This window comes from Camponotus vicinus, unplaced genomic scaffold, assembly GCF_025532165.1.
Source record: "Camponotus vicinus isolate PSW18456_S1 unplaced genomic scaffold, iyCamVici1.0 SCAF_9, whole genome shotgun sequence".
NCBI classification, from domain to species: Eukaryota; Metazoa; Arthropoda; class Insecta; order Hymenoptera; family Formicidae; genus Camponotus; species Camponotus vicinus.
The window spans coordinates 2,295,960-2,321,248 of NW_028141981.1; the positions used below are offsets into that span (position 1 = coordinate 2,295,960).

At 32.4% G+C, this 25,289-nt stretch overlaps 1 protein-coding gene across 4 annotated transcripts in view; it reads left to right on the forward strand.

Annotated features, from left to right (window-relative positions):
- Positions 1-1,025: 1,025 nt before the first annotated feature.
- The window catches only part of Nrx-1 (neurexin 1), a 222,501-nt gene continuing 198,237 nt past the window's right edge, over positions 1,026-25,289 (forward strand). For all 4 annotated transcript variants that reach the window (XM_083109202.1, XM_083109205.1, XM_083109204.1 and 1 more), the window contains exons 1-2: positions 1,026-3,898; positions 15,457-15,504. In XM_083109202.1, coding sequence (XP_082965328.1) covers positions 3,290-3,898; positions 15,457-15,504 — 657 coding nt within the window. In that variant the 5' untranslated portion in view covers positions 1,026-3,289. The remainder of the gene's footprint in view (positions 3,899-15,456; positions 15,505-25,289) is intronic.

Consider the following 25,289-nt stretch of genomic DNA (forward strand, 5'->3'; position numbering starts at 1 on the left):
ATTAATATAACTAAAAGACACATATGAGCTATTCGGTCTATTTTATATCAACAGCGAATACAGCTACAAAAATAAATATCGGATTAATAAAAAATTTTTCATTTGTTACATTTTAGAATTCTTTTTTATTTGTGCTAACATTAAAATTTGACATTAATAGAGAGGAAATGAAGTTTCCTGTGAAACAAGAATAATCACAAACTTTTTTCAAATATATTGCATAGGATAGTTTCTCTTTATATTTCATTTTTTTTATAAAGTATCACACAATACCGAGATAATTGGCAATAATTTAATTGATAACAGAAGATCGTCATAGAAAATTCTGAATAATTTGAACAATATTCATGTATATATAAAATTGTTTTAATATTATTTGCATGTCCTATTACATATTATTGAAAAAAATATATAGAAATATATAGAAAAATATATAGAAAACGATTTATTCTTGACAAAGGCAAGTAACTTAACAATAAATATATAAAGTTTGTTCTCTCTCTCTCTCTTCTTTTCTTATATATTTCTTATATATATTTGTGCCAACGTGTAAAATTGAAAATTTTATGTGATCGATTAATTCCCTATATATACGGTATTTCGATTTCGAGAAACGAAACTCATCATCGATCAACGATTCATGAAGCGGCTGGAAGTTTCGCAGAATGTGTCCCGAGTGAATCGACACAGCTTCGGTTAAGGGCTCTTTCCGGTCTTCGATCGCGGATTCGCTCAACAATTTTTCAGCGCCTTTCGTCGCTAACGTTTTCACCGGAGGTGCACACCATTACATTATCCGCGTCCCTCCGGCATCCTCATCTGGTCCTAGCCAGGTTATACGACGAGCGAACGAACGGACAGACAGACAGGCACCGACATGAAGAGAACAACCCTCTCGCACCACCGTGCTTCCTTCCCTCTTTCTCCTCCGGTCTTCATCCCCGACGCGCGACTGCGCAGAGGAACGGCGCGAGGCGTCGGCGTCGACGTCGTCGTCGGCGTTGGCGTCGGCGTCATGCCGGGGGCGTCGCACCATCGTCATCGGCAGGCGAGCGTCCCGACCGAGCGTCGCTCTGTCTCGCCAAGCTAGTATCAAACCGGGAGTCGTCGAGAGGGTCGACTGATCCAACCCTCCGGGAATCGGTCAACTGATATCACGACCATCTATTAGGACGATATAATGGTGGGGTAGAATTTTCCGTGAATTTCGCGCGCGCGTTCGACTTACACATCCAGTTTCGCTTCGGTGAGAGCTTCCGGGTGGTGAAGAGCAAGAACGAGAGCGAGAGAGAGAGAAAGAGAAAGAGAGAGAGAGAGAAAAATGGAGCGCGCGGCCGGATCGATCGCGATACGAACGGATGGCTGACTCGAGAGTGAACCGCGTTCAGAGTACTAGTCGTCCGACGGCTTGAACAAGCGATTCGTGCTGTGCCGGCGCCATTCGACGCCAACCACGAGTTCACCACGTCCGGAACGGCGTCGTCACGAACGTCGCCGTGCGATCATCCCCCGTGTCTCTCTCTCTGCGATTCTGCGTCGCGACGCCGGGAGAGGGAGGGATACAGAGAGCTGGTGTGTGGTGAAAGTGCCTCATCGCGTGATTAGGTCGAGGTCGTGTCGCTGGGACCGCTCTCTATCCGGTGACCTTCGGTGCTGGAGATGAAGCTCGTCGAGGTTAGATGACGTCCCTCGCGATTCCGGACTGATTTGCAGACGTTTCATGTGTCGTTTCCCGGCCGTCTTTCCCGAAACGTATACGTATATATATCCCACTAAAGGAGAAAGTGTGCCATTGCAACACGACGTGTTACGAGACGACCCGAGGGGATCACGGCAAGGCACCCTCGACACGAAGCAATACGAGGGATAACGGCTCCCTCGACGTCGTGATAGTTGCTTGGATTGTTATGCGCAATCAATTCGAGGATCCTTCAAGAACCGTGAAAGACAGGAAGAAACTGAATGTCACACTAACGGTTGTCTAATAATTACTGAATTTTCCATATCCTTATCTTTTCGATAGAATTTGCTGATTGGACTCTCGAATATATCGTAACTTCTTCAGTGAATACATGCATATACGTGAATCATCAATTCCTGGAGACTTAACTTCTTTTTCGATAGTTGTACGTCGTCTTCGATGTTAACGACTGTCATCCATCCAATGAATACGGTGAAATAATCGATCAGTTTCTCAGAAATCAAAATCCTAGAGAGAATAAAAAAGTTAACTATAAGGGTTGTGTAAAGAAAGAAAGTTTGCATTGCAAGAACGATTATATAGAACGTTGAGATATTATTTTTGTTCCTTCAAATGTATTTAAGTTTGTAGTTGAATTGATAATTTTCCATAAAGAGATGATAATCATACTTAAAAAAGTTGCATTACACTAATCGAGCAATGCAAGAAATAAATATATAATTGATGTTTTCTGGACAAAGATGCTATTGTAATTTTTCAATCTCGTTAATTTTTATAGATCACAAAAAAGTGATATAAAAAACTTTTGATTAAAGTTTTCCAGGAAACTTTTCATTGTGAACCGATTGATGCACCGAGAAAGATGTGCATTCTTATTGCAACTCGAATATTTTTAGAGTATATTCGAAGCATTACGAATTTTGATGCATTCAATTGAATGACTGAACCTGAAATTGAAAACATATCCAGAAATATCGATTTCTATTAAAGCAATGAATGAATTTCATTAGTTAAAGTAATTTTATCGAAGATAAAGTATCATTTTACGAATAATTATTATCAAAGCATTTTTTCACAAACCTCCGTTATTGTAAATTATCTTGAGAAAGATAAAAAAAAAGGAAGAGAGAGAGAGAGAGAAAGAAAGAAGGATTTTGAAATTTAACTACAAAGATAAATTACAAATTAAAGATTTGTTCGAGACGGTGTCGAGTAACAACCCTCTCTCTCAGATCGTCTACTAATAAGTTACGAGAGCTCAAGAAAACGTTCATCGGAGGCATTTCGAGATATTTATATTGTAAGAAGGAGAGATAGAAACACACACGAAAGAGAAACAGCGTGTATTCTCGTATTCTCACGAAACGCGTATCACACCCACCACGGGTGCATCTCGCACGAATCGCGCGTGCGTGCTCACGTGCTCACGGATGCGGCAGCCGGGTGTCACAACGTGGCCGACGTCACGCACCCACGCTTCGGACTCCTACGCGGAATGCGTATGAGCGCGTGACATCATCGCGCTTTTATATCTAACAGGCTAATGAGCAGGATCTAGGGGCAAGGATTTCGATTCAAGAGCGAATCATGCGTCATCCCTCGCTTATACCGGCGCCGCTTCTGCCGGTGGTGCTCCTGCTCGCCTGCCAGGTGGCCCGTTCGTTTCTGCTGGAAGGCTCCGCGACCAGCTACGCACAATTTCGCAAATGGAACGCCGGCCTGAACGGCACCCTCGAATTTGAATTCAAGACCGAGCAGGGTAACGGGCTGCTGCTTTACACGGACGACGGCGGCACGTACGATTTCTTCGAGGTAAAGCTGGTCGAGAGCGCGCTCAGGCTGAGGTACAACCTCGGCGGTGGTGCACAGATTGTCACGGTCGGTCATGATCTCGGCGATGGTCATTGGCACAAAGTGCAGATCACTAGGTGCAACGAAAATACCACCCTGACCGTGGACGGTGTCGGCGCGGTATCCACGTCGCGCGGCAAGGAGTTCGAGTTCGGCAAGCTCGCCGGGAACTCGGACGTCTACGTGGGCGGTATGCCTAGCTGGTACAACAGCAAGCTCACACTGCTAGCGCTGCCCAGCGTGATATTCGAGCCAAGATTCAATGGATTTATTAGGAATCTCGTATACGCCGATGGGGAGAATACCATGCCCAGGAGACAGGAGATGAAGAGTCGGGATGCCAAGGTACGCGATCGTTTCCGTATCCAAATCTGTATCATATCTGTATTTGACGCGTTATAATATTCAATGATTAATTTATCCAGGCCACGATATATTTCGGTATGAAATTCTAAAAATATGCAGTTTTAATTTTAAGTTTTAATTATTTAGATTTTCGCAGTCCTTGCAAATGTTTCGTAATCGTAATTAATGACCAGACTTTCGAAAATTTATTTGATTTATTTGAAATAATTAAAATAATTAATATTAAAGTACGAATGTGTGGTCTAATATTATAGTTTTCTGGATGCGTGGTTTATAATTTATGATTCATGTTAATTTATGGTTAACTTTTTCGCATATACTTTATTGAACCAGAGTATTTCTGTAATATATGTAATCAAAATAGGAGAAAACATTTTTTGCTAGCGAATCGAAGATCACCAGCAGATTGGAAAAGTGCCAATCACGAGTTATTTGACACTTTCATTTTGATAGCGGTTACAATTTTGTCAGCGTGATTATAACGAAAAGTAAGAATATAAATTCGAATTTTGAGATTTGAGGAGAGAGATATCAAACAATTTATTAATAATTATATATTTCTTATATATATTCATCATAGTATTTTATCGTTTGTGTTAATCAATAAGACATTTTATCACACGCATTTTTCATATTTAATAGCCTTTCATTTTTCTTAAAAAATACGCAATTACTCGAGAAGAGTTTTGTACGAATGTAAAATTGCCATTTTTTATGATATTTAAAATTATAAGTATTTTTCTATATTTCTGGAGAAGAATAAATGAATTAATAAATAATTTTTTTTTTAAATAACTATATAGCAATAAGCAGAGTTGGGAAGTAACGCGTTACTTGTAACGTCGTTACTGTTACCGTTACTTTTTTTCGGTAACGATCGTTACTTTTTTCTGTCTGTAACGATAACGTCGTTACATTTTTACAGTAACGGTAACGAATTTAACCGTTACTTTTATCGTTACTTTAATTTTGTAATCCTGGATAGTATCCCCTTAGTAATTGAAAAATCTATTCCTATTACAAAACAGTTTGCAAATATTTTGGAAAATTATATACATGGATGATGTTTTTCTCTGTATTCATAAATCTAAAATTTTTAAATTACAATGAAAAATTGAATATGAAGAACATCAATGATGGAATAATTTATAATTATCGAATATATAAAAGTAATAATTATTTATATTTTAAAATCAACTATAATAAATACTATAAAATAATAATTATATTTTAAAATAAATTAATTTAATTTTTGTATTGTAAAAAGTAACGAAAAAGTAACGAATCGTTACTTTCTTAGTAACGGTAACGGTAACGAGTTACTTTTCAAAATTAGTAACGAGTAACGGTAACGAGTTACTTTTCACGAAAAGTAACGGTAACGGTAACGCGTTACTTTTTTGAAGTAACGTTCCCAACTCTGGCAATAACTATATATATTTAGGCTCTTTTTTATATTTTTTATTATATTTTCTCAGTGCTTTCAGGTCTTGCTATATATATTTATCAATTACAATTCGTAATTTAAACAAATTGCGATTGAAAATAATATAAAGTAAAATCGAAACATTTTGATCAATGTAAAAGCACTATTGTGCGCCTTAATACCTTAATGTGAATCGGCTGTCCTTTCAATTTAATTTTAATCAACGAACTGTTAATTACATTAATTATTTATCATCCTTGTCATCTCGATCACAGAATCGATATGCGCGTTCGGAACAATAAAGAAAGTTGTTTCCAGCGATGTCATTGACCGTGCGCAACACCGCGCGGCTGATGGCTGAGTCAGGTTCATCGAGAAATACCTCTTGACGCGCTATGAGAAGCGCGTGCGCTTCGTCAGCACAAAATCGAGACTTTCTCTCTATCGCGAACCGCGTACACGAGAGACTAAAAATAAACCCCTGCCATTTAGGGGGCTTCCCCGTGCCGTTTTATCGCCTTCTTCCGACGATCGATACTCCCTCTTGTTGTTCAGGAGGGAAAGGGACATCCTGAGGATAACAGCCTTTATTTCTTGATTTTTATGTGTAATAATTAGACATGCTATTGAGTAAAAATTCGGTCTTCTGTGAAGACATTCTTTCTATTCTTTAAAAGTTTTATGAAATTTTTATCTATGTAAAGCACTATTAATTGTTGAATATATTATGCAAAAAGATCTATATAATATATATGATATACGAAGCAAATTTATATGATATACGATTTTTATCTACAATTAAATTCAGTAAAAGTTTAATTATTTGATACTTGATATAATTATAATTTGAGAGAACGGTAATATTGGAGCAATATGTTAACCGTCAAGGTAGAAATATGCATGTCTTGTAGATAAATAAAGACAACTTCTTCTCTTTTCCATACACGATATAATATGTTCCATTCCATGTGCCTGTCTGCTGGCACCCCATGACAGAATTTATTACGTGTTACCGTGGAAGCAAGCTCTCAGTTCATATTTCTCTCAATGGCCGTCTGCCAACAATTCCTCTATCTCTTTGGATACGTTTCTCGTTTTATACAAATATCCTTCTTGTATCTCATTTCGAGAGTAATCTTGTCGACTATTTAGCAAATGCTAGTCGCACATGCTCGTTTCTCATAATGATAACAGATTTTTGACATTGACAGTACTTGTTAATTTTTATTTCTAATACAAAGATTTAGAAAGTGAAAATAATTACAATATCTTTTTTCGAATATTTTAAGAAAGCAAGCGTCAATTTCGGAAGAGAAATTTCTGCTTAGAAGCAACATTTCTAAAATGACATAAGTAAATTTAAATGCTAAATTATTATATCAATTTAAAACAATTAAGTTACAAATTGTTTTAGAAATAAAAAATAACTCAATTTTGTTCTCTAATTTTCTGCATACATTTTATTCTATATACATATATATATTCTTATGTAAGACAAAACAAGATATTTTTATTCTCCCAGATAGAGTGCACTGTATATTGCATCTAGAATGTCGCTGAGTTTGAGTAGGACATCGTATTTGTAAATTTAGTCACCTCGCTGCTCGATTGGCCGCATGCGGTTACGACGCGCATATCCGCTTACGATTAGATAAGGCGACAAATCGAGAATATCCGTCAGGAGGATCGCCATACGATTACCGGTGCAACGATGTAACCCGGTCGACGTTATCGTTCTCTGTGCATCCATACATGACGTTGCAGCAACACAGATAGATAACCTAGATCTATCAATGCATATGCAAGAAGTTGTGTATGGGCGGCACATTATTATTTTAATTATTTCCCTTTTTTAAATAATATTCTCGAAACGCATTAAATCTAAATTTCATCAGCATATTCCGTTAATAACATTAAAAACATGAAAAAAAATATCACGTAAATAGAGATTCGAATTTTTTTCCAGAAATTTATAGTGAAGTAGTCACAATTATTATTTTTATTCTACCCTTTGATAGCTTTTTCTTTCTTTAATCTTTATTACAGTGTTCACATTTACATATACATTGTCCTGCGTTATTCGAGCAGAAAAGATAAGCCTCGCAGTAAGTTTTTCTTGGTTGGCAGAAAATCGCCATTTCCGCGCAAAATGCCTTCTCAGCACTGATTGCTTCGTGTTAATATTATTTTTTTCTGTCGTTAACATTGTAATGTACGCGCGGCACGAAAAGCGATTATCAGACGGACGGGGAATAAGCGCGATCACCGGACTGCTACAAATGACTGTCGTGGAAAGAGCGAGCAATTATACATAGGAAGCAATTATTTCATACCTATTACACTTTCGCCGTGACTGTATCGTGTACAAAATAAATTACGTGAATAGTTACCAAATGGATAAGGAGAATGAAGAAAAGATATTATTTATAAGTGCTCTATGACGCTTAGATTTCGAGCAATATCATTACATTGTGGAAGCGGTAATATAATTAAATAATGTAGTTAATGTAATTAATTAATGTAGTTAAAGGAATTTCATTGCATAATATTTATATACGTATTAATTATTTTTACAAGTAAAAATTTATTTAAAAATAATTTTTCAAACATGTATAATAAACATCAATTTAAATATCAAGATATATATACATATATATGTATATATATATAATTTAATTAATTTTTAATTAATTTTTAATTATTTTTTAATTAATTTTAATTAACATAATAAACGCATCTCTTTAATTCTGATATAGAGTTTAAATTGTGTCAAAAAATCAAGCTTAAATAGTTGCAATCTGTTGACGTATAAATGATTTAACAAAATTAATATTGTAAATTAAATGGGAAAGTAAATTAATTAATTTATGTAATAAATTATATAGGATTAATTACTTCGAGCAATAGAGGTCGCGCGAAAGTTATTTCGCGGTAATATTGCACATGTTTCAAGAAACGTACGAGTATTGCATAATGGAAAACAACCAATATAGATCTTTATCGGATAATGTTGAACCACGAACCCGTAGATAGTATTAATTACAGGGTAGATACGCCAATGTGCATAGCCGCACTCGAGCGAAATAATGCATATACATGACGAGCGAAATATTGCACATTCATGACAAGCACGAAGCCTGTATATATAAAAATAAGATGCACCGTTAATGATTGCACATAATATGTTTTTTTGTAATTGTCACTTTTTTGTAATTATTTAATATTTATAATTTTGATGTATTATATATTATTTTCGATTCGATTTTAAATAGCTATAAATGATATTAAAAATTATGATAATAATGTTTAAAATATTTATGTAATTCTTATTGTGTTACAAGAGTGACAGAGACATTTTAGCTGTCATTTAAACGCGAAAATATCTTGTTTTGATCAGGATATTCAAGTAATTAAAATAATCTTTAAGGAGAGAGGGGAGGGAGGGGGGTAATTGCGATAATACAAATTCTGTTTTTCTTATTGTGTTACAAGAGTGACAGAGACATTTTAGCTGTCATTTAAACGCGAAAATATCTTGTTTTGATCAGGATATTCAAGTAATTAAAATAATCTTTAAGGAGAGAGGGGAGGGAGGGGGGTAATTGCGATAATACAAATTCTGTTTTTCATACATATAGTTATTTAAGTCTTAAGAAAATTTTAATTATCTTGTGCATTGCATTTATAAAGAGAAGACAATAAGAAACAAAATAGTTAGAAAATAGCTTGCAAAATTTGAGTAAAATAAAATTAATTCCTTTAACCAATCGCGCTCTGGTTGGCTTGGATGATGATGTTGTTTACGCTAAATTTAAATGTACGAATATAGACAGAAAATCGTTAAAATTGCTGAATATCAAACATTCAATTTTCAGTTCGAATATTTAAATATATTTATTATTTTATTTATAAGCTGACTGCTTAATGTTTCATCTAAAATCAAACCGAAAATTTCAAAGTTATCCAAGAAATAAATATATATGAAAAAGTAATTGTATAATTATAATTTTATTTAAATTATTAATTAAAGTTTTTAAACGTGTTATTCATATTATTATATAATATATAATAAAAAATTATATATTTTTCTATATTTTCAAATATTTTAAAAAGTAATGTAATGCATATATAATATCTATATAAAATTTGTTTTTAACATTTTATTTAATATATAAATAAGTTTTTATTATTTTCGTTGAACATAAAGAAAAAATACCTGATTAGGATGATCATTAATTCGTGGCAATCAATCAATGTCGAAGGAAAAACTTGTTATAACACCAACATTATTTTTCCCTACGCTATTAATCACACTTATCTTTTTTTCTTTCTGTTTTCCGATCTGGCATTCTCAAAGCCGTAGCGTGAATCGAAAGACGGTCGTCTAAGCAATAGAAAATATCGCGTTTCATTAATTATATGCTCGCTTGACGCAGACGAGGCTTTTTTTTCGTCGGTTGACCGCATTTCTTCGCACGTAATCATGCGTTGAGTGACATAAACGACTATACAGCGTTTATTATGTTGACTGCTACAATTTATGAATGCGCACATGTGTAACTAATGAGATACGATATCACATCCTGTCGAATCACAAACACGATTCCTGAATAAAACGAACATATAATGTGAATATGTACTCTCATTAAGCATATCATAATCAATAATCATGATGTAATAGAATAACTGCTAAATAATATTAGAATTAAGAATTTAGTTCATACATTGTGTACGATATGTATGCATAAGATATTCACAGAGCAAAAAAATTGTTAAAATTGAAAGTATTTTGATTTATTATACAATTATGAGGTTCAACAAGACATAAAGGCATTTAGGTATTCTTTTAAATCAAAACTGATTTAAGACTTACCGACGACTATATTTCTTTCGACAAGCTAAAAGTTCAAGTGATTTTCATCCACAATGACACTTGGTCAAATGTATGAGTATGAACGAGGTGAAACGCGGCGCGATAATTAATCGAGAAACTCGTTAATGAAGGCGGCTGAACGAAAATTCCGCATGTCGAGATAAATTTCGCTCGTACATCCTCGGAAACAACGAATACGTATCTAGATGACGTAACCAGCAAATACATATATACGGATAAACGTCGTACACAATCTCATCGCGAGAATGAAAATCGAGGTTATATAGAGTTGTTCGGTGGAAAAGTTTGTGCTTCTATAACGATCCATGTTTAATTAATTTTTATTGTACAATTGTATCCAGTTCTGCCAGTGGTCGTCATTATACACATATATTGCTATATATATATATATATATATATATATATATATATATATATATATATATATATATATATAAACACACACACACACACACACACATATATATAAACAGTTTTATTTATTTTTTTAATTTTATTATTTTTTTGCATTATTTATAGTTTTAATTTATCTGCACGAAAATATAAAAATTATATAAAGTGGATTCTTTCCAAATTCCAATACGTGAGATATATATAAACATTTTGACTTTCTAATCTAATAAAGGCAAGTATATACATATCTTTCATATATGCATAGTGATAATTTACAAATAATTTTTACTAATGAGATTCTTTTTTTATAAAATTTAGCAAGAATAAAAATATCCAAATGTATACCCTAAATAATAAATATAACATAGTATTTATATGTGAATATTGATTTACTTGTAACAAAATGCAAGTAAAAATAAATAGTATTGAAAAACTGTGCCAAGTTAAAATCAGGATACCATTTATATTCATAGCATCTATTTGCATCATCTTTTTTTTCATAATTTAGTTCAATATCATCTTTTCACTCATGATTATTAGTTTCACAATTTAGTTGCTGTTAATATCGTTAGTCAGAACATTTACTGCAGCTATATCTTTTATGTATTTTGAGAAAATAATGGCAGACGATCGATGTTATAATTAAACTACGCGCGCGCTGTTGAATTTTTCAAGATTAACAGAAATCCGTATAAAAATTTACATTTAATCAATTATTGTGAAAAATTTGTTGTTTCTATACACGCGGAACGAGTAGATTTATCGCTTTTGTATGTGTATATTGAAAATAACAGAATATTATCTCCATTATAATGAACAGATTTATAATAACGAAATTTTCAGAGAGTTGTAAATCCTACTGCAATAAACCCGTGTAAAATTGAATTTCTGTATAATTTTTTGTTTTAATTAAAATGTATTTTCGTCTTTTTTTTATAGCACGCGTAGGTCGCGGTTGCTATCCATCCTGGATAACATAGCAAGCGTCCATTTAAACGGGTGGTTCAGACATATCCCAGCTGTGGGGAGTAGAGGCATAAATGTAAAGGGAGTGGTTGTAAAACTGAATTAATTTCTGTTGAGCGAGGCGACGGTCGGCCATTCCTGTCAACGATCAAAAATGAAAATCCCCGTTGACATGGGCCTTTCGATGATTTACAGCCAGCGAAGTTTGTGTCAATCGCTGGTAAACATTGCACGGTGATGCCGTTCGCGTTAATCGAATGTGCTCTAAATTACTTATGGTTTGCGCAAGCAGTTTACAGCGACGAATTTGCTTTGTCACATTTGAATTATTATTTAGAGCATTATTACGCGAGAATGTGCGAACCGATCGATATTCGTTTCTTTAAAAACGAATCGGCAACGATATTTTTTTTTCTCGTTTACTCAAAACACGATGTCAATGTTTAATTTCGCTGACAAAAGTGCTAACGATTGAATATACATCAGAGTTGATCGGAAATCGATTCGAGAAGAATTACCTCAAACATATGCCATAATATCGGCTATACAATTCGGGATTTACGGTCGATCGTTAATTATTTATTACGCAAACGAGAACGAGTTTTATGTATTAAATACCCTCTTTAAAAAATCGTATTATCTAATATTTCTATGTTGATACCAGATTGCGGTTGCACGTTCTTTTTATAAGAAGTTTCTCTAAAATAGCGAAAAAAGATTTTATTTAGATTTTATTCATGTTTTATAAAAAGAATGCTTTTTTTACATTATTTATATTTACATTTTTATATATTCATACTTTCTAGAATAAAGGGAGAATGTGCTTTTATTTATTTTATTTATATATTTAAGAATTTATTTATATATTTATAATTAAATCATCGTTCTCAATCATTTTATGATCTCTTAATTCGGATATTCTATTTTATTAAAGAAGTGAAATTCGAATATTTTCTAATTTTAATAAAGACTTCTTCAAAGTTGGATTTTTTAATGAATTGAGTCTCTTTTTATTCTTGCGCGTTTTCTCTTGTCATCATGCTTGTATTGTTACTTAGTGATGAGAAAAAATGGTACAGTGTATGTGTGTGTATATGTGAATTGCTCTTTAGCCTTGAACGCGCATAATAATAAAAGATCGCCCAACGAAGGGCAAAAGGAACGACAAGAAATAGCATCTCGGCGGCTTTTAGGTGGCGAGAGCGGACGAAGACATATCGATTATCTCGCTCGACTTTGCGCAAACGAGACCGCATCGCAGCACGAAGAGTGATCGAAGATAAAACCGTTCTAGACGGAAAGAGGGAGTTCAAGTCCTCCCCGTGGAACTTTTTTCCGCCCTCCGAGGATAAAACTCCGGGGAAGACTTAATCATCGCGAAGCATGGACCGAGCGAAGGAATAAAGTGCTGTTCTCCCTTCTGTCGACCGTGAATCTTTCGTGAAAAGAGACCAGCATAAGGCAACAATAAAAGATCGAATTATCATCCGTTCGAAATTCTTATTTACCATATATTCTAAATAAAAAATGAATATAAAATAATACTATAAATAAATTAATTCTTCTTGTAATTTTTTTTATAAACTGAGCAGTCATGAAAAAAAAGATTTTACTTTCTCATTTACTTAATTTTTTGTAGCATACTTTTCACTACAATATTTTATTTTATTTTATTTATTATTTACTATTTTTAGATTGAAATAATTAAAAAGATATGCACTAATAACAGTGCGATTATTTTAAATTATTTTTAAATTATTTGACAGAGCTAAAAAAAGGCAGTGTATATATATATATACACATACACACACACACACAATCGGAAGTAGCATGTCCGTGGAATATGGTAGGAATTCCGTCAGAAGTGGAAAGCAATTCTATTCTTCCGTTGCGACCGCTCGGCAAATCATCGACAAAACCGAGCGTTCTTCTTTTGCGTCCTTCTCTCGTAACTCGTTCACGTTCCAGACATCGTTTTGAATTTCATATTTTTGACATTGCATTTGGGCGGATAAAATATATGCAAAATGCTAATGTAAATTTCATATGAATTTACTAAAGTCTGTTTTCAATGGGTTTGTAAAAAAAGCTGCAAAAAGGAGAAAGGTAGAATCATATATTCTATTCTTTGAAATTACATTGTAAAATTTAGATGAAAAAATTTAGAATTTAATGCAATGAAAAATTACTCTTTATCAATGAATTGTTTATACATAGTACTGTAATAATCTAACAAAGACGAAGTAATAAGAGGATAAATATGGAGTTTATCGAATATATTAATAAAAAATATAAATATATAATTTACTTTTATTGAAGAATTAAAAGGGTTAAAACATTTCAATGTGGAAAAAAATGTTTGTCGCATTAGTCAGTGATATTTCCGTGACAAAACCATTCCACTCGGTTATCCGCGCATTAAACTCGTCGCGTGCACGCATAGAAATCGCGCACGAGCGCTCAGCATATTTTTACGTGTCCGTCATGATAAAATAATAAACCGCACTTGCGGTGTTTGTATATGGTGGCTATGGTTGCTCGTGACGAACTTTTTCGCATTTCGGAATGACGCTCGTTTCGTCCGCTTGCGTAACAAGTTGACGGAAAAGCCGAACGGATTCTTCCATCGTTAAACTGTAATAAGCAGACATGAAGGCATAACGAATTATTACTATGCCGACGAGTTTGATAAAATCATTTTACGAAACAATATTTCGAATATCTCTTTGACACATGATTATAACGCATAAATATGTTTTTTTTTAATTTCACTCCATAGTGATTCTTTGTCCGTCAAATCATTTTTTTCAATTTCTCACATATAATGATAGTGATGTAATTCTCAGTTTATATATTTATATTTCGAATTTTTGAATCTTACAAAATTTCTATTAATTTCGATAGATTTATATAATCTAAGCAAACGTATAACATAAAAATCACATTTGAAAATGCAGACTCTATTATATTGATAGTAATTAGATAAATTCATAAGTTTATTTTTCCTAAAATAATGAAAGTATAAATATTTGTATTTCTAAGTAAATATCTGGAGAGCACCATAAAGATAGAAAATTATTAATTAAAATAATGGTTTTAAAAGAATTATCAGAAATTTCTCTTATTTAAAATAATATTTTAAGTTTTCAGATTCATGACAATTTTAAATATTATTCTTGCGATATTTGAAATGTTTCATAGAAAAAAAATAATAAGAAATTAAGCCAGAATGTATCAAATCAAATACGCATTTATTTCAAAAATAAATATAACCATTTATTTAATAATTTAGAAACGATTAACATGATATAAGTCTTAACATATTTGTAGTCCAGAAACGATCTTGTTGATTTGACAAAAAATTTTTCTCATATTTTAATGTATAAAAAATATTATGCAAATGTCATATTATACCTGAGCATGTGCAATTACTGTGAGGTGAGAGTTAATATATAATCGCGATATGTAAATTTCAGAATTATGAATTCTTATATTGATCGTAAAATTGTCTCGACGTATATAGATATGATTTTATAATATAATTTAAAACACGCCTTTCTGATAAGGCATTCATTGAACGCCTTTACTGTACATTCTACAAAGACCGTCGTACAAGCCTCGAATGTAGTTTATAACATACCATCTACTGTTTATTATGCTATAAAACCAATCTATGTTACCCATCTAGTTCTGATACTTTGCATAAAAATGTTTTTCACTGTACTATTTATGATTAATATTTGACGCAAAAATCTCTATCTATAAAAAATATTATTTTTCTGAAATATTACGTGTTCTTGTATTAAACATGATTATTAGATAGGACCATTATATAATACATTTATGTATGTATTTCAGTGCGGTGGTTTCCCGTGTGTCGAGAGCGCCAAACGCAAATCACCAAGGGTGAGTAATATAATTTTCCTCAAGGAATTTAGTGTGTATATCACATTGGTGATAATATAATAAGTATATGAATGAAAGAGCAGCATTAAAACTTTATAAGATAACGAACTCTCTTTCTGTTTTAAAAAAATTGGAAAATCATATATATTGCATCCCGATGAAAAAACCACCAGGTATTACGTAACTTAAAAATATGCCGCCGCAAGTGATTGGCAATAAGAGCCGCAAAACAATGAGTGTTACTCGATGGTGATACTCTGCTCTTTTATTTTTTTTGAATGGACGTGTCATAAAGCTACACGTGCGATAAAATCGGCAAACAGATTTCATACGCAAGCGAATATGGTTGCCTCGCGGGACGCGTTACATCCAATATCGGTTTCTCTTGCCGATGCGTTGTTATACAACAATTTTCGTTGTTCTCGTTGCACGGCACGCACAGGCCGATTTCACATTACGTGACATGGGACAGCTGGATTCGGGGTTTAATATCTCGTAAGACAACCGTACAACGCCGCGGATGCGTTGTATGCGCTGTGTTACGTTCGATCAGGCATGCTCCGAATTGCTGGTGGCAAACAACGCGCGGTTTCTACGTACATAACGTTGACTACGTGGTTAACTACGATCGTGGATGTACCGTGAGTGAACAAGTCAAGTCGCTTCGACCCACCGTTGTATATCGATGAACTATTAATTGGATTCAGGTAATTTGATTACGCGACAAAGACGTTGCAAAATCTCTGAAGGAGAAATCAAAGAATTTAATTTGCGAAAGCATCGAACATTATCGACATAGTTTTTTTTCATCAATTATAATCATGAGAGAAAATAAAAAGTAAACAAATATTTATCTGCCAAACGTTCAAACATTACGCAACACTTTCACAAGGAAATAAATAAGCGAATTATTATTACAGTAATTATATCAGAGATTTTAATGCAAATCTTATAAAAGACATCTTTAAATTGTGGAAATGACATATTATTATTCCCTCTCTAATGCGTGCATTGCATATTGCGTAACGTAGTTAGCTATATTATACAGAATGCAAGCAATATCTTTCAAACTTTAGCCTCTCTATCTACTATTCCTCTCATTTCCTTTTATCATTTTGTACCTCGTTAATAAGCCATCGAAATTAAATCCTAAATCGTGCGTTGAAATTTACGTATATAAGCAATTAGTACAATTAAGCTACGGCAATCATAAATTTCATGGAAAGGACAAGAGAAAAGAGTAAACAATAAGAGAAGGAGAATGTATAAGGATTTGCTGGCACAACATTTTATGTTGTGTTTTTCTTAGTCTAAAAATTCTATGGAACGTTATCTTCTTTTATAATTTAAGATTCTCGATTAAGATTAAGCTATAATTAGGTTAAAATGTCTTTGCTTGAAGTTAAATGAGATAATTAGATTATAATATCTATATGCTTGAAATTAAATAAGATATTTAATAATCTTATATATCTCTGATCTCTACTTGATAAATGTACATTCATAACTTTGATATCACTTAATTTAACACAATTTTGCACACATGTCAATTAAAAAATTTATTATGCAGAATGTCAAAATGTTAATTAATAATGTTTTCATATATATATATATATATATAATTATAAAATTTAATTATAAAATGAGCGCAACAAGAGGAAGAGTAGGAGCGTTTTGGAATATGTGCTGCAACAGCTGCCTATATCGTTCTCTTCTAACAAAAAATCCTCATATAAATCTATTATAAAAACCTATATGATAATAGTAATAGTTCTAATTTGATTTTGTGGAATCAGTACTATTTCTAATGCTAAATTGTTGGAGATGAAATCATTACATGCGTTTTCCAGCTCACTTGTAATCGTGTTACAAAATTCCTCGAAACTATAACGTTAATGCTATCGATCGGACAAAGTAAATGGTTTCGGAAGGAGCACGAAATTATTCGTCGTCTGTATAGAAAGTAGTGCACGGAAGAGGGTTGAGAATCGTTAGGAGAGAAATGAAAATAAATTGCTTGGCTGGATAGATTCTAAGTAGGCCGTTGTGGCGATTTAAGCGAGCTTTGAGAAATGGTGCGTAATAAAAATGCACAATAGGCATTATAAACGGCCGATTGTGCTTGTTAATAATATATGTTTGTAATATTGTTTTATTTATTTGCTTACAAATAAAACAAAAAAATCTCTAGGTTATATTACACTTAATAAATCTGATATGGAAAGGTAACTTATTATAATTTTTTGTGAGAAATTTAAATAATTTTTAATAAAAAAAAGAAACTCGTTTATATAGGAAAAAGTGTAATAATGATGATATGTATATATATATATATATCTAATGCGAACCAGCGACAGTACGTTTTTTGTAAGGTCATTTAATTGCAGTCTCGTTTGTTCGCGAGAACAGAAAATAGAGAAGATACGAGATATTTAATATGTACTTCTTTTCTCGCTATAATTTCGTCGGATTTCAAAGCCAAGAACAGTTAGCGAAACTGAGAAAAGAATCTCAATTTTTTTTTATCTCGAATTTCTTTCACGCAACTCAAGGAGACGGATGTCAGGAATACCTTTCCAACATAAATTGAAATGCAAGAGTAGAGAATATCGATATTGAAAAGGTATCTGTGTACATACACACACACACACACACACATATATATATATATATATATTATCCTTTATATTTAAAAGGCAGCACATGGATTTCTTTTTATGAACGAGTTGATGGACGAGTTTATATCAAATTGCAAATTAACTTGCATAATGCAATCTTCAAAGAGACAAAATTTCATTCTTTCTCTTCTATAGAAGCTGAAGATTGAAAAATATAAGACATAAGCGTATTTTTACCTAAAAAAGATCAGAACAGTGAGAAATTTAAATACGAGTAAATCATCAAATGTAATAGTACTCCAATATTTTTTTTCTAGTTTTAATAACAGACTTTCTTCTAATGACAAAGAAAGAATGAAAAAGAAATTGATATCGACTTTCTTTTATCGAAGATGTCGAGGAAGTTAATCATTTATCGTAACTTTTCAATTTTCAATTGCTTTTAACTTTTTGAAAGTTTGTGTTTATTCTTAATTTTCGAATCGATAAGATAAAAAATAAAAGAGTTTTGATAATTTTTCAAATTTTTGCATGTAAGTTTTTCAATTCGTAAGAAAACTTTTTTTTTTTAATTTAGAATTTTGATAAAAATTTTGGACAGTTTCAGAACTTCATAAAAAAATATAAATATTTAAAAAATGTGTTTTTAATTTAAATACAACTATATCCAATTCGTGTAACAAAAATGTATAAAAGAGGCAAACAAGCATTTTACCTCCGAATTTTTGTTTTTCATATTTAATTTCAGAATTCATTAACTATAATTAATTTACAACGAACTTGGAACTTTTTAAGAAAAAATCAGAACTGTATTAATTTATTATATGGAATTTTTTAAAGTGGGATACTAACTTTATAGATAAAAAATAGAGATAAAAAATCAATTTCAAATTAAAGAAAGAAAATGTGTTATTAATACATTCTAATTTAAAAAATATAATTTAAGAAATATATATATATATATATATATACATATAAAATGTTTTATATATTTATTTTTTTCATAAAGAAATAAGCGAATCTATTATATTTTTCGTATCACATGTTTCGTATGTACATTTTATCATACATTGATACTTATTAAAACTGATACTTTACAGATAATTGTTTTTAATGATAAAATATTTCTTGAAAAAAAGAAAAGAGAGATAGAGATAATAGTTCGCAAGAGAGTATCAAAATAACGAGACTTATCGGGAAGCCCGAGTGCATTGAAAGTAATAAGCTATCTTCTATCGCGAACTTTTCAATAATAAGAAAGTCTTTGATGCTCGGGCTGCCTTTTCACCGTTTAAATATTCATTTGTGCTTGGTAGACTCCCCAAGGAAGGAGTCTCTTAGTAATTTAGAGAATCGATTTAATTCCCATCTTCATCTGAAGATAAATAATCTTGCGAGATTATTGTTCACTCGATAAAACTGTCAAATATTAAATCCAGTTCTCATATAATACGAGATTCCTCCGTGAAACCCTTAACTCTAGGATATTCATCTGGATTTCATAAGATGAATAAAAATTCGTTTAATAATACGGTAATATTCAGATGTAAATTTTATGATTAACACTCTTTTTATGCCATCGATTAATTTATTTTAGAACAAATTATAAATCAAAGATTGCGAAACAAAACTTTTATACGATCGATCGACATAAGTTTCTTTACCATTGAATAGTATTCGCGATCTATTACATAACAGAAATATCAAAATCATTTCGTATTTTGTTAGTCTCCCTTCTTTTGTCCTATAAAGCATGATCATAAAAAAAATATATTACGCTAGATGAGAAAATCGAATATCGATATGAAATTCCCCATTCAGACTCACGTTTGTAAGAAGTGTTACGCGATTTTATCTACAGAACTGGAATATGGCTAGATTAAGCCGGAATATAGTTGGATTAAGGTCCCACGATACCGCGAACTTAATGAGCGCGAAGGATAACATAATACAATAGGAGATTTCATAGCGTTATCAATTTATATATCGTTTTTTGTATAAATTTTTCGCTATTTCTTATATGCGTCTAAAGAAGTCACATTGTGATTGAAATTAGAAATCATCTATTTCATACGTTTTTTTCATTGCATTGATGTCGATATTCATGTACTTTTTCAACTGTAACTTCAGTTGAACAACACTGAAATTTTTAAAAATGTTTCTAACGCGCGCGAAGGGTATTTATCGGGTGCAACAAAGTTTCTCGACATTTTTTTTCTCGTAAAAGTTATTTCTATATTATCTTCCTGCAAAAATGCTCACTGATAGTCGATGCAGTAGAATGACTTCGGAATTCAATTTGCGAGCCACCGGCAAACGCCGGTGTTTTAAAACGGCACGCTTCAAAGTGGACACGTAATATCCGCCGGATCGATTAACAGTACACGACATTTTATAAAAAAAAAGATTCGATTTATCACGTAATACCACTCGTTTTAAACAAGCTCGATGAAGACTGCCCGTGACTGCCTCTTGCGTTCCCGTAATCATCGAATCGTTGCTTATAGTACGTATAATATAATAACTAGATCAAAATAGAATCCGTAGATATTGCATATAATATGTGCTATATCGGCTAAATAAGGTAATTAATACTTAATGTTAATCTTATGCTACGGATGTAAGAAAATAAAATATATATTTTATTGATAATGTAAAGTGTTTTTTTTAGATAAAAAAATTTAAAATTCTTAAATACTAAAATTGTTCGTCAAGGAAAGATCGATTTCGAATCAAAGAAAATCTCCGAGATAAAAAATTTGGACTAGCTACTGCACTGATTAAATTTCATATGAAAAATAATAAACCTCAGAATATGCAAAATTTTAGAACATGACTTGGATGTATAAAAAAATTTCTAAATGACTCATAAATCATTTAACTTTCAATCCACTTCATTTTGTCACTGATACGATCAAGCCTCGTTTATTCTAGATTGAGATGAATCTCAAAGTGGCGCAAATTAAATTCAAGTTTCATTATTCATCCTAGACGGGTAATGTGGCTCCATTAAAAACGTATTAGAGCCGTTCCGCGTATGAGAACCGGCAAAAGATCTCTACAGAAAGTGCTAACAATTTATTAGCGCACAATCGCCCACCTTCGTTTTTAATCCATTGAAAACAGCGCGTTTGTTATTTCCATCGTGTTGGTGAATTTCTTCCGCGGCGATTGGCGAAATAACGATGGCCAATACTCGTGAGATTATTATACGTTGCACGCGGGTTCGATTAAATACATGAGCAGAGAGGGTTTTATTCACTTCGGTTATCGACCTGCGTGGAAATCTGCTCGAATCGAATAATCCGTCCGAAAAAAGATGAAAGAAAAAACAAAAAAGTTACACGTGACACACGAGTTATAATTAGCGAAATTGAAGTAAATTCTTGTCGATTGTGTTGGCCGTTTCTCTAACTCTGGCTATTATATCACATAATTTTCGCGAAAAATATGAATAGAATTTCTCGCAAAAATAAAATCATAATTAAAATACCGTTCACAATCATTTGATTGGTAAAGAGCGGTGAAATAAATAGGGAGGCACGTTCCCATTCCAAAGATGTAGCATCAAGATAAGATTAAGAAACTAACACAATAATTAAGAAACTCATAATACATATTTCACGAATTAACAATTTAGTCAATTTCAATTCATTTTTTTTTTCATTTTATTCTCATTAGTATGAGAATGATAATTAAACAAAAATCTCTCGTATGATAATTGGACAAAAATCGATAAGAGCAAATTGAAAATCTCATAATCTTGTCAAAATCTTATAATTATGTTTTTTTAACATAAACAAGTTTTAATAGAAAAGAAATGAAATTAGATGATTATTGTAATATTTTTGATTATCAAAAAAAAATTTCTCTTGTTATTAAACAGACATTATATTAATAAATATGCGCAACTGTGCAATTTGTGATGTTAGTTGTGTAAATCTAAGTAATAATTCTCTGACGGGAGGAGGTAAGATGTGCACATCATGTGTGCAAATGCGACTACGAGTTCACAGAGAATCGAGGCTGATTCTGCAGGCATGTTCGCTCTACTTCAACAGCCGCTAACCGCTATTTCATTAACGTGCATTTGGTGATATATGCGTGCGTTTGCGAGTCTGAGGGGAACGTATTAATTAAGGCACACGGAGAACTTATACGCAAGGCCCAATCAGTCGAAATTATATGCATTTCCATTAATAAGGAGACGACAGGAATACTTGTATATATGTGTAACATTATATTAGAGAAATTATATGTATTATATAAACGACGTTGCCATGATTTGCAAAATTTCTACGAGGAAAAGTTGGATGTTTTAAATTCTCTCTATAAAATTTATTCATTAATGTCAAATAAAATGTTCTAGTATTTTTCTTGTTATCTACTAATTTTTTGTGATTTTGTGTTTTACTCTCTCTATTCTTTTTCTCATTTCTATAACTTATCGTATTATATAATTTTGATTTCTGCCTTCTTGTCAGCGATTTATCTCTGCGTTCCATCCCCAGCATGTGGCAAGGAGAATAGTATCGTCGGTGCTTTATGCAAACCACCGGATCTTAGCATAATGTGCCTTGTAAGCTTTGTCTACGGTTGTCTTGCCTCTTATAGAAAACGGTGGCTAGACATTGTATTTGTTCTCCTTTGCATTGAGATAGACATTTCTTGCACTTCCGACGTTACGGACTCAAAGACATCTCTGTGTTTCTCGGACTATCCTGCTCGAGCCCTCCGACAGATGATCACAGACATGATCGCGAATAGCTGTAAGCTAGTGTATTATTGTCTCGAGTTGATTGTGTTTAGTGAAGTTAGTGCGAATTATCCGCGGAGTGAACAGAAGCAGCTAGCTGTTGCACTGTTTCACGCGACAGGATCCGTTTCATGTTAATTTCTAGTTTGATCAACGTTTAGAATAAGTACGAAATAGAATCGCTCCTTTTTTTCAAACTTATAACAGTGGTATATTTCATAGAACGAAATATCGAAAATAATTATTTAAATTCTATAGTTTTGGTAAAATAAAATATAATATTTTATATATATATCGAATAAAAATTCCTATATTTATTTTCTACTTTAGATATTATTTTATTACTTACTGTGCATTATAATTACTTTGTCTATGAAATTAAATTCGTCGAATTTGCATTTTCTTATTTTTATTTTTTTTAATTATCGAGAAATTTTCCTTTATTTATACGCAGTGCTATATTTTTTATCTAACTAATCTCTAGCGGAAAATTGATAAGTGCATTGTATTAAACTATCCAGATCTGCAATATTCGAATACAACTTTGTCGAATTCAAGGGTCATCCTCTAAAGGGGGGAGAATCGAGTAGACAAGTAAAGATCGCGAAGAAGTGAAAGGGGCGGAAGGATCATGATTCCACTCCGTAGGTTAAGGACGTTGAAACTGAGGGCCAAGACAGTGGACTCGGAACTACAATGGGTCCGTCAAGCGATTGTGCGGCCATGCCTCGTCGCTTGGGAGTTCGCGAGATCGATAGAGAACAGGTCGCCTTTCATCGAGAGGACGTCTACGTTGAATATCGCATCGCCCATCGCGCCATTATACAGAACTGAATAATCGGGGCAGCTTCACTCTGGTCCTTGTATGTGTACCGAGCGTTCGAGTTTGACGTACTCGAAATTAACGGCGCCCCGCTCGTATGTAAAATGCAAAGCAGGAGGTGTCGGAAAGTTTGCGCGTGTTCTACTAGACGACGCTATTCTCTTAAATGCATGCTGCACAGTGAGTTGCAAATTTATGCAAGGAGATCGACGTCCCTTTCGGTGATTCGCAATTTTTCTGTTATTTCAGTCATCATCATTTTATAGCAATGTAATTTTATAGGAAATCTTGGAACTATATATCTGAAAAAAGCACTATTACAAGAAAATAAAAATTGATTTAATAATCTTGCGCTCTCTCTCTCTCTCTCTCTCTCTCTCGGTTAAATATTTATTAAATATTAGAATAATATAAAAATTTGATTAATTGTAAAAAATCGTTATAATATTGATAATAACATTTAAAAAAATAATATATATGTATATATCATACATACACAATTGTGTTTTAAAAATTTATATTACTTTAATATTTTTATATAGATTTGTTTATGCTAATTATTTATATAATTATTTATGATAATTATTCGTGCCTCATATTATACTTGGAAAAATATAATTATTATCACAATACATATTACAATTAATATTACGTGATCATATCATTTCAATTTCTATTGGACTTTATTTTTAAGAAATGAGATTATTATTTAAATAGAGTTTGTTACTGAGAGTATAAAAATTGCATATTTCTTCGTCATTATATGCACGGTATTTTTAGAATCAATCATGCCTTATTATTGCGTTAAAAGAAAGTCAGGGATTTTTATTCTTTTTCTTTTTTCTTTAATGAAACTGTTCTCGAGAATTACTTAGAATATCAAATTGTTGAGTTTCTTCTCTTTGTAAAATAATTTCTTTTTCAATCTTTTATATCGTTTTGCTCTTTATCCCATGATTTTTATTCATGTACTGAATAAATGTATAGTTGAATGTTGGAAATTGTGAGCATCTAATAATCATTGTAGTAGTATAATTGATAGGAATGTTTTACAATAAATTGTATATATCCATCAAAAAATTTTGTTTAAAAACATATATATTTTATGAAATGCGAAGCTATTATCTGTTATAGCTTGTATAAATGTTACATAAATTGTGTAAATGTTACTTAAATTATAAATTTATTATTAAGTACAAAATATTATACTATTTCATACATATTTATTACATTATTATAAGAAGAACACAAGATGTACAAAGATATAACATTTACACACTTATAATTCTCATAAAATTTTTCCCGCGGATTTTATATTGATAAAGACAATTTTTAATGTAATTTTTATCTAAGTTTATCTCTAATATAATGGCTAATATTAATATATTTCTCGCGAACGCAAAAGCCAAACGGCAACGTAACTCCATTAATATTGCAAGTCGTCCTGCAGTTCTCTTTCAAGAGGAAACCCGGTGAAGGTGTCTCGCTAGGTAGATCGAAGCGAAAAGGAGATAAGCAAGTTAGGATGAGGAAGAACACCTACCCGGCAACGGTGAAAAAAGACAAGAGAGTGGCTCTTCGTCGTATA